At 46.2% G+C, this 11,875-nt stretch overlaps 1 protein-coding gene across 1 annotated transcript in view; it reads left to right on the forward strand.

Annotated features, from left to right (window-relative positions):
- stk32a (serine/threonine kinase 32A) overlaps positions 1-11,875 on the forward strand; it is a gene marked incomplete at its 3' end in the record, with an annotated part of 257,623 nt that overhangs the window by 130,537 nt on the left and 115,211 nt on the right. The window contains exon 3 of the mRNA XM_084319706.1: positions 5,381-5,418. Coding sequence (XP_084175832.1) covers positions 5,381-5,418 — 38 coding nt within the window. The remainder of the gene's footprint in view (positions 1-5,380; positions 5,419-11,875) is intronic.

Genomic DNA, 11,875 nt, shown 5'->3' on the forward strand with positions numbered 1-11,875 from the left:
CCCCCCCAGCATAGTGAAATTTATTATCTAAAAATGGTAAGTGAGAGACGTTGTTCGGTCATAGTCAACGGGCAGAGATTGAGTACAGTCTGGTGATGTATCACATTCACACCCCATTGATTTGGATTGACTTTACTGCAAACTGCAAACACATGGACCGTCCAAGACATTTCAGAACGGAGTTATATGGTTCTTCAGCACAAGGGTTCAGTTGACGATAAGATTTGGATACCAGGATAAAGTTGATTTACTTCTTTGAGAAACAAATGAGGTCAGTCGCATGAATACCTACTGTAGTATATACTAATACTATACTAATACCTAATACCTTCTGCATCTCAAATGCGTCGACTGCATCTCAAATGTGCCTCAGTACCAGTTTAGTCTTAAGGCAGGGGGGGGATTATTTTGGAACATTTGCATTCCCTGTGAAGATGTTTGAAAAGCGCCGGCAGGGAGTGCAGTTCCCTGAGTGAAGGCGACACATTTAGTCAAACTTCTGTCTGTAGTGTTCTGCTTGGCTGTTCATCACTCTTCTTCTCTCGTCTCGACAGAACACTTGGATCTCTCACACACACACACACACACACACACACACACACACACACACGCACGCACGCACGCACGCACGCACGCACGCACGCACGCACGCACGCACGCACGCACGCACGCACACACACACACACACACACACACACACACACACACACACACACACACACACACACACACACACACACACACACACACACACACACACACACACACACAGGCAAATGTGCACACATCCTCATATCATTTTTCCAAAATAATGTCCTGTCTGCCAGTGTGTGTTAGGAACTGATGATCCGCCTCTTGGCATTTCATTTGTTTTTGTTATTGATTTGTCAGCTGTTTTGATGTTGCTGTTTCTCTTTGGTCATCTTTTCTCGTTTCTGTTGAAGAAGCCTATTTAGATGTTATTTGACAGGCGCTGTGCTTCATCAGCGTTGGAACATGACCTCTGGTGACTGTAGTGGTTCTATTGGCCATCTAGTTGTGTTCATTGTTTTCTTACTAAGATATGATGACACACACACACACACACACACACACACACACACACACACACACACACACACACACACACACACACGGTAGGCCTCTAGAAGAAGAAGAAGAAGTCTTTATTTGTCGCACATGCGATGGGCGACCCACAGGAACACACATGCATGCACTGAGTCGCTGACGAAATGTTCTCTGCACCTCCCATCCCGTCGTCCTTCCCCCAAGGGCAGCCGGGAGCAGACGAGGGATGCAGTGTGCGCCGCGCCCGGGGACCAATCCAAGTGCTCCTGTCCGTCTTTGTCAGGGACGCGACAGCGTTAGCGATCTGTTGTGCATGTTTTTCCATTGGGTTTATCTTATCGGGAGGGGAAACCCTTGCGAGCACGGGGAGAACATGCAAACTCCACACAGAAAGGCCCGGGAGATACCCCACCTGGGTAACTGGCAACACGGCGATCCTGGTCCCCAGGCGGGAATCGAACCCATGACCTTCTAGCTGTGAGCGATCCTGGTCCCCAGGCGGGAATCGAACCCATGACCTTCTAGCTGTGAGGCGACAGTGTTAACTACTACACCACGTGCCACCTCTAGCTATACATGTGATTCAAGATTCAAGAGTTTTATTTGTCACATACATACACGAGACATGTAGTGAAATGAAGGTGGCCATGCCTGCCTTGATTGTGCAAAAATACAAGTAAAATAGAATAGACAATAAAAATAGAATATACATGATAATAAGTAATAAGAATAAAATACAATGCTAAGCCTAAGAAATAAAGGTAATGAGTACTATATACAATAATATACAAATATACACTTGTGTTTTTAAAGTGACCTTTTTGTACTGTGGGGTGTGCGAGAGAGTGCAAGTGAGGATGTGTGGTATGTGTGTTCATGTGTGCTTGTGTGTGGAGAGATCAGTGTTCAGTGTTCTGATGACATTACATTGACTTGTATTCATTCCCTAAGCAGTCACCCTATCCCTAAGCGCTGCCTTACCCTAACCCCTACCCTAAACAAAACCGTAAATGGATATTCCACCACAAAGCAACATTAAACTAATGTATCAGATTGAGGCATAACTGATTCCTTCTCTCTGTGTGGCTGTGCCAAAGCGTTCTCTGCTCAGAAACAGAGGTGCTAATTTGAGCCAGACATCTTAACTCACTCAGTTCTGGATACATATCGTTGGGTCATTTGAGCTCCTGATACCTCGACCGTCTCTCTCTCGATCAGCTTGCCACTCTCTCTCTCTAATCAGAAGTAAATACTCAGCCCCTCCCCTCCTTGTGATTGTTTGATAGGCTAGATTTCTTTCGCCATCTATAGTCCTTTGCAGGAAGCTGAAGCACGTTCAGGAATTCAGGGCTGTATCTCTGGCCTGACGAGCTGGCTGTACGCTCATTCTACTCTGTAGCAAAGCAACCTTTCTATAAATACAAGAGACCCAGCAGGCCTGTACACTGCGATGATATGATCGCAAATTGCCCCCTAATTTGGTCCGTGCAAGTTTAAAATAATATCTGGGGGCAAGCTTGCGAGTGGTGATTTCAACCCTTCATTCGCATTTCACTCCTAAATTAATCCATACAAATTGTAGTAAAACATTAGCCTACAACCAGGGCTGTACAGTGCAATATAATATAACCTACCGAAGTCGGCCCATGTCACCCCACTTCTTAGGGACCTGCACTGGCTCCCCATTGCTGCACGAATCCGCTTCAAGGCCCTCGACCTAGCATACCGTGCGGCAAAGGGAACCGCTCCCGCCTACCTCCGGTCAATGGTCTCTAACTACACACCCTCAAGACCCCTACGCTCTGCATCTTCTGGCCGCCTCAGACCTACTCCTATCCAAGCTCCGGGAGGGTCATCAAAGAGAAGTCGCCTATTCTCAGTCCTTGCCCCACAATGGTGGAATGAACTACCCACCCCAGTTAGGACAGCCGAATCACGTCCAATCTTTCGCCGTCGACTAAAGACGCACTTCTTCAACCATTATCTGAATAAAAAAAAAAAAAAACAATAAAAAAAAAAATCTAACCCTAACTAACCGTACTGTCATGCACTTGTCCTAATAAACTAACCTACACTGTAGCACTCAACACTTTGATGAACATTGTTGCTCAGCTGATAGAGTTGTGCCCTTCCTGATGGCTTGTCGTACAGAACTTGTAAGTCGCTTTGGATAAAAGCGTCAGCTAAATGACTAAATGTAAATGTATATAATGTTGCGGTTGTAATTTTATTAGACAGACCAGCGCGGACCTTTAATAACATGCAATTTAATTGACACGAGCAATGAGCTAACGGTAGCTTCTAACCAAGGTCTCCATTAGGATTATGCTAAGCTAACTAGCGATCTCTGCTAACCCTGGAAAACGGCAAAGGTCAAGGGACTCCACAAGACTAGTTCCATTCGTGAGGAAAGGGGGTGGGTTATATTGACAACGCTTGACAACAGAAGTTTAAACATAACTTCATATTTATTGGTTATTCGTTTCTGTATATCATTCAATTCCCATCTCTGTGTGTCTCCATCTCTTCCTGTTTACATTCGAGTGTGACGTCATCACCTACGGCAGCTTAGACGATCAAAACCCGAAGGGGGGGCTCGCTCTCTCTCTCTCTCTCTCTCTCTCTCTCTCTCTCTCTCTCTCTCTCTCTCTCTCTCTCTCTCTCTCTCTCTCTCTCTCTCTCTCTCTCTCTCTCTACATTCAATGATTTAAAGTAGCCAAATGTTACACACAGTATAAATACTAACTGGATAGTTGATGATATAAACATTTAATTTCATTATCTGAAATATTCTAAAATCATTAAGTCTGTGTGATTATTATTTTCTCACAGTAGTGTGTGTATATATATATATATATATAATATATATATATATATATATATATATATATATATATATATATATATATATAATATATATATATATATATATATATATATATATATATATATATATATGTGTGTGTGTGTGTGTGTGTGTGTGTGTGTGTGTGTGTGTGTATATATATGTGTGTGTGTGTGTGTTTGGGCTAAAGTGGATAGAAAACACAGTACTGTGTAAAAGGCACCCAAGAGTTTTTATATAAATTGTCTTAGATGTAAATAATTATTTTTTATTAGTGTGTCAGTAGACTACTCTTAGTACATTTTCATTAAATAATTTTTTAAAGCATCTTCATGGTTTAATAATGCAAACATATGTTGCAGGGACTTATTATAATCATCATATTGGCGTGACTGTATGCATCAAAGGGTTCAATCAAGCATTTTTAAGTGCTTTAGAGGAAATGTCAAAATATCGCGATATCATTTAGAGGCCATATCGCCCAGCCCTACTATAATGGTAAAATAGTTATTTAAAAATTTGCCCCTAAAAAATATTCTTTGCCCCTAAATTTCTCATTTAGGGGCAAGTGTGCCCCCTAGTGAAAAAGCTTAGCGTACAGCCCTGCCCAGAGTGCACTTCCCCTTTAGCTGCTAACTCATTATGTTCCCAGAACCAGCCAAAATGTCCCCACAGCCATAGACAATCAAGTTTTTTTTTTTACCTGTTTAAACATTGGCTGGAATGACGTTGACTAGTACAGGCTGTAATTTTACTGATAGTATTGGCAACTCTGAGGCATATTATCTCAGGCCGTAAGACTTTCTCAAGGTCGATATTTCAATACATCAGGTTTTGAAAAGCCTAGCGGCAGTAATTGAAAGCAGAAGAGTACGGGTGAATTCAGAATGTAATTTGTCTTGTGAGGGAGAGAAATATAGAGGAGGTAGGCCTTTAGGCAAACATGAGTCAGACACCCTAAATTAAGCTTATGATTCAGGAGGGAAAGTAAACAAAGGGTAAAAGTATTCCTTTTCTGTTTCATAATGTGTAATATTGTTATCAGGAATAGTTCTGTTTTTGGACATGAGGATAATATACACAAGGAGCTGTGCATGTGGGTGTCATGTACAATGAGAGCTAGCATGGAGGGGAGTGCTTCTAGGATGCTTGAGGTGTCGTGGGCCTGACTTGGCGACACACTGGTGAAGGGAGGTGCCCGCTTGATAACCCTGGTGATATGCTGTTCTCACTGCCTATCTATCTACACATTGGGTTTTGAGAAACTTAGCACTGTGGGTTAAATAAAAGTGAACCTATCCTTAGATAGATAAGGACTTCTAGTCTAACATGATGATTGAGAGGGATTATGTTAGTATGAGTATATACATAGTTTTTTTTTGGCATAATCCTACTCATTATACCTTTAAGAATGGTCAGTAAAACTAATGTCAATATGTTTTCTGTTTCTGTTTGTTCCTCTTTCAGAGACATCAAACCAGACAACATACTGCTGGATGAGCATGGTAAGAACTTGCCTTCGGTTTATACAATCAAAGATGTATTCAGTTATATTTGATACGTTTTGATAAGAGTTGACTTTGGATTTGTGATATTGTGACTTGGAAATAATTATGCAGGGCACACTGCATGAAATCACACCATTTAAAAAGTACCTTTTCGGAAGGTGTGCAAATCCTTGACAAACGTCTCTGCAAAACAGCAGGTTGCAGAACTGGTTAGTTTGTGCTGCAAAACAGCAGGTTGCAGAGCTGGTTAGTTTGTGGTGCAGAACAGTTGCAGAGCTGGTTAGTTTGTGCTGCAGAACAGTTGCAGAGCTGGTTAGTTTGTGCTGCAGAACAGTTGCAGAGCTGGTTAGTTTGTGGTGCAGAACAGTTGCAGAACTGGTTAGTTTGTGGTACAGAACAGTTGCAGAACTGGTTAGTGTGTGGTGCAGAACAGTTGCAGAGCTGGTTAGTGTGTGGTGCAGAACAGCAGGTTGCAGAGCTGGTTAGTTTGTGGTTCAGAATAGTTGCAGAGCTGGTTAGTTTGTGCTGCAGAACAGTTGCAGAGCTGGTTAGTTTGTGGTTCAGAACAGTTGCAGAACTGGTTAGTTTGTGCTGCAGAACAGCAAGTTGCAGAGCTGGTTAGTTTGTGGTTCAGAACAGTTGCAGAGCTGGTTAGTTTGTGCTGCAGAACAGTTGCAGAGCTGGTTAGTTTGTGCTGCAGAACAGTTGCAGAACTTGTTAGTTTGTGGTGCAGAACAGTTGCAGAACTTGTTAGTTTGTGCTGCAGAACAGTTGCAGAGCTGGTTAGTTTGTGGTTCAGAACAGTTGCAGAGCTGGTTAGTTTGTGCTGCAGAACAGTTGCAGAACTGGTTAGTTTGTGCTGCAGAACAGTTGCAGAGCTGGTTAGTTTGTGGTGCAGAACAGCAGGTTGCAGAGCTGGTGAGAAATAGCTCTTATCCGTCTCCCACATTGCAACACACTGCTATTGATCTATCTCAAACCCCGCCGCTCTGTCCTTGATCCTCCAATCACAGTTGTTGCTTTCCTTGGACACACAAAGGGACTGTGCAGACTGAACCACCACATGCATTATATTATATACCTCGAGTTATTTCAATGACTGCAGCTTCACCGGGTTGAAAAACATTGCAGGGAGATCCGGCTCTCTTCTTCTGATTTAGTTTTGTGTGCAAATCAAACGCCGTCTGTGTATGGAGTCTTACCTGACAACTGTGACATTTAATTGTTTTTTCTTTCTTAAGCGTGAAACACAATAGCATTGCCATGCAGTGATGTGAAAGAGAGAGAGGGGGGGGGAGAGAGAGAGAGAGAGAGAGAGAGAGAGAGAGAGAGAGATGAGAGAGAGAAGAGAGAGAGAGAGAGAGAGAGAGAGAGAGAGAGAGAGAGAGAGAGAGAGAGAGAGGGGGGGGTGATGAATGATTGAGTGATATTAATCAGGCCTCCTCAAAGCTTGGAGGAGAAAGCCTGCTGCTGGATGATTGATTAAATACTTGGTAGTCACATCATAAACTGTATTGTCATTTCATTCAGAGTGAGAGAGAGAGAGGAGAGAAAGGGAGAAAGAGAGAGAGAAAGAGAGAGAGAGAGAGAGAGAGAGAGAGAGAGAGAGAGAGAGAGGAGAGAGAGAGAGAGAGAGAGAGAGAGAGAGAGAGAGAGAGAGAGAGAGAGAGAGAGAGAGAGAGAAAAGATAGGAGGAGATAGGGGGTAAGGAAGAGAGAAAGGGAGAGAGGGCACAATTATTGAGTGAGAAAGAGATAGAGATGAGGGGAGGTGGAGAGAGATAGAGGAAGAGAGAGATGGATGGAGAGGGGAGGGGCAAGAGAGAGAGAAAACAAAGGTAAACAGCCAGGCATAAAGATACTGTAATACTTCATCAATATGATAATCAAGCAGATTATTAACCCTTTCACTGCCACACGACAGAAGGTTACCCCTTTACTATCACACAACCGACGGTAACCGGCTGTCGTGTGGCAGTGAAAGGGTTAACCTTCTGTGTATTGTCGCAGTGAAAGGGTTAACCATTTGGTAGTGCGGCAGTGAAAGGGTTAAGATAATATTATTAATCCCCATGGGGAAATTATGGATTCATACCAGCACAGGGGAGGGGGGAGGGGAGGTACAGGCAGGGTGATAAGGTGATAAAATATAAGAAAATAATACAAAAATATAGTAGATACAAATAAAGATAAAGGTGTGAAACATATATATCTATCAATAATATCACTATATGCGTATGTACAGCCCACCTTGGTATAATAATGCAGATTCTATCCTCAACCCTCTGTTCAAATATATAGCTAACCTACTATTTTAGTATAGTATTGTATAAAGTCTACTTTACTTACTTGAGAACCAATGGTTCTCGAGCCGTAACGGCACATGGGGCAGGAGCCTATCTCCTGTTTCCGTAGCGTGAGGCAGCTTGATGTACAAGTACACCCCTTGGACATGACGCTAGTATGTCGCAAGGACTTCCCCCCAAACCAACCCTTGATGCTGAGTGTCAAGCAGGGAGGCTATGGGTACCATTTTTAAATAGTCTTTGGTATGACTCGGCCGGGGCTTGAACTCCCAGCCTCCCGAACTCAGGGCGGACACTCTACCCACAAGGCCACTGAGCCGGTAACTTTACTTACTTACTTTACAATAAAGTCTACTTTATACAATACTCCATACTAAGTGTTTACCCTGGTATAAATAAACAGATTAAGAGGGTTATCAATACAAATAAATGTGCATATACAAATAAGATTTAAGATGCAAACAAATATTATGTGAGTTCTTGTCCGCCAGAGTCCGTGCAGGTTCAGTAGTTAAAAGTCCAGAACTGTCCAAACAGTTCTCCAGCAGTTAGCCAAGTCAGTCCTTGCCCACGGCACCGGTGCAGGTGTGGGGGGGGGGGGGGGGCTCATATGGTGAAACCTGTTTAAAGACAAGTACGCTCCGGGGGCCCCTCGACAGCCACACACACACACACACACGCACACGCACACACACACACACACGTACCCTCCAGTCTATCCTTGTAGCTGTCCTTGGCTGCTCTAAGGTCCATTATGAGCTCCTTTTGGACAGCCTTGCCCCCCTCTGTGTCCCCCGCCTCTGTGAGCCATCATTGTCCTACCCAGCCGGAGTTAAATGTCCCCATTAATCCAGGGCTTATTGTTGGGAAAGCAGTGTACCTTCTCGGTGAGCACAATGCTCTCCTGTAGTCCGTACTACAACGGGAGAGTCCATCGATGTCCTCGCTGTGAACCCTCTCAAACAGGTCCCATCCGCTGTTCTGAAGCACCCCCTCAGCAGTGGGAGCTGTATGCCGTACGCTAACATTAAAATAAATACATGTATTTCTCACCCTACAGACCGGCGTCCCCCCCCCCCAATTGGCGGCATGTCCTCTCTCACCCGGGACAGAGAGGACGCACTGCTGACTAATGCAAGTCGTGTTGCTGTCAGCAGTTTAAGTATGTTAACATTGGCCTCTGCGCTCTATGGCATCAAAGGGAAGTGTTGGAGATGGGAGCGACTGTCAAGAGTGAGGTCGGGGATGATCCTGAAGGTTATTGATCTGCTTCTAAGCATCCCCGTCGAATGCCATTGTGGAGGGCTTGCTCTCAGTCATGACCGGCAGGGCGGAAAGGAGCAGAGAAATTGATGCAGCGTGGATCTTGCGAAGTCAAGTGAATTTCTCTCCGACATGCCACACGTTTTATGAGCATCGTCTTTGTCAGAAGGCTCTGAGCAGCGAGGAGATGCATTACTCAAAAGGCCGCACTCTCCATATGTGCTGAAACCTTTGTTTCGGATTGACCAAATCTGTGTTTTGGGAGAGGTCACATCAAGGTCCCCAGTAACAACTGTGAAGACATAATTCCTAACAGCCAGCAGTTTCTGTTCTGAAACTTCTGTTCTGCCGTGTTGCTGCTTAGTCATTAAATAGCCTATTTGACCTACTATATTTAGATCAAATTTATACATTATGTAAAGTTGTAAACCTTATTCTTACATATTGTACAGTAGTGTTAGTTTACTGTCTGCATGCTGTCCTGCATTTGGTCACTGTACAAGATGGGAGCAGCAAACTATTATTTTTATTTTATCCACTTTTTCTCCCATTTTCTATATTTCCTCCCATCCCAATTTCGTATCATCCAATTCAACCCTCCCCTGTCTCGAACGCTGTTTCTTGCCTCCCACAAGCCGGCTGCAATGTGGACTAAGTCATACATAGCACAAGTCGCATCTTTTCACCTGCGCAGCTCGATCTCTCAGTGGCGAGGAGTAACGCGTGGGAGGCTCACGCTGCCCCCGACACTTCCTGATTCTACTGCGCAGGCGCACCAACTGACCTGTAGGAGTCGCTGTCCACAACGCCCGATCCCCACCCATCAGTTTCCCACCCCCTAATACGGCCAATGTGTATTAGTATGAACGACCAGCTAAACTGAAAGCAATGTGGAGCGCTGGGCTCGAACAAGCGAGCCCAGCGTCTCCGCATTTGTGGCGAGCGCCTTGCCCACTACGCCACGTAGCCGCCCACAGCAAACTATTATTATGCATTCATTAAATATCTTTAAAACTCCCTTGAGTTAGACAAATGGAAACGTGTACCTGTTCCGCAACAGTAAGTGACTTCCGGGGTAGGCCTGATTGGCCCCGACAGGCACGTGACGCGGCAAACTCAGGACGCGCAACGAGGCTGCTGAGAGCTGTCGCGCGGAAATAGGCTGTCTATTGCCATTCTCTAACACAAACTCTAACCTTAACCAGCTCCTTAACAGCGCCTAAACTTAACCGTTCTAACCTTAACCAACTCCGAAACAATGCCTAACCTTAACCTTAACCTTAACCATGCCTAACCTTAACCATAGAAAGAATATTGCCATTCTCTAACACAAACTCTAACCTTAACCAGCTCCTTAACAGCGCCTAAACTTAACCGTTCTAACCTTAACCAACTCCGAAACAATGCCTAACCTTAACCTTAACCTTAACCTTAACCATGCCTAACCTTAACCGGCGAAAGAATACACGTTAAAAAAAAAATCACGTTAAAAAAAATAAATTCGATGGGATTCGAACTCGTCAACAACGGACCGCAGGATCGCAGGACCGCTGCTCTGCGAGGTGAGCTAAAGCGCCGAATGAGAGTCATAGCGGATTTGGACGGTTACATCATTCTGCAAGCTCTGCTGCTCCGCTCCGCGGAGCGTGCCGCGCGGCAGAGAAAGTTCCGCGTCACGTGCCTGTCGGGGCCAATCAGGCCTACCCCGGAAGTCACTTACTGTTGCGGAACAGTTACACGCGGCCTGGGGGGTTGGTGGGATGACAGGCCGTCTGTCCCAACACACTGGGGATGGGAGGAGAGAGGAGGAGGAGACGAGAGGGAGGAGGAGGAGAGGAGGAGACGGGAGGGAGGAGACAGAGGGAGGAGACGGAGGGAGGAGACGGAGAAAAGGAGACGTGAGAGAGGAGGAGACAGGAGAGAGGAGGAGGAGACAGGAGAGAGGAGGAGACAGGAGAGAGAGGAGGAGACGTTAGAGAGGAGGAGATGGGAGAGAGGAGGAGACAGGAGGGAGGAGGAGACAGGAGAGAGAGGAGGAGACGTTAGAGAGGAGGAGATGGGAGAGAGGAGGAGACAGGAGGGAGGAGGAGACATGAGAGAGGAGGAGACAGGAGGGAGGAGGAGACAGGAGGGAGGAGGAGACATGAGAGAGGAGGAGACAGGAGGGAGGAGGAGGAGACAGGAGAGAGGAGGAGACGGGAGGGAGGAGACGGGAGGGAGGAGGAGGGAGGAGGAGGAGACAGGAGGGAGGAGGAGACAGGAGAGAGGAGGAGACAGGAGGGAGGAGGAGACAGGAGGGAGGAGGAGACAGGAGGGAGGAGGAGACAGGAGGGAGGAGGAGACAGGAGAGAGGAGGAGACAGGAGGGAGGAGGAGGAGACAGGAGAGAGGAGGAGACAGGAGGGAGGAGGAGACAGGAGGGAGGAGGAGACAGGAGGGAGGAGGAGACAGGAGAGAGGAGGAGACAGGAGAGAGGAGGAGACAGGAGGGAGGAGGAGACAGGAGGGAGGAGGAGACAGGAGGGAGGAGGAGACAGGAGAGAGGAGGAGACAGGAGAGAGGAGGAGACAGGAGAGAGGAGGAGACAGGAGGGAGGAGGAGGAGACAGGAGAGAGGAGGAGACAGGAGAGAGGAGGAGACAGGAGGGAGGAGGAGACAGGAGGGAGGAGGAGACGGGAGGGAGGAGGAGATGTGAGAGAGGAGGAGACAGGAGAGAGGAGGAGACAGGAGAGAGGAGGAGACGGGAGGGAGGAGGAGACAGGAGGGAGGAGGAGACAGGAGAGAGGAGGAGACGGGAGGGAGGAGGAGACAGGAGGGAGGAGGAGACAGGAGGGAGGAGGATGAGACAGGAGGGAGGAGGCGACAGGAGAGATGAGGAGACAGGAGAG

Source organism: Notolepis coatsorum (assembly GCF_963971535.1).
Source record: "Notolepis coatsorum genome assembly, chromosome: 8".
In the NCBI taxonomy this organism is placed as follows: domain Eukaryota; kingdom Metazoa; phylum Chordata; class Actinopteri; order Aulopiformes; family Paralepididae; genus Notolepis; species Notolepis coatsorum.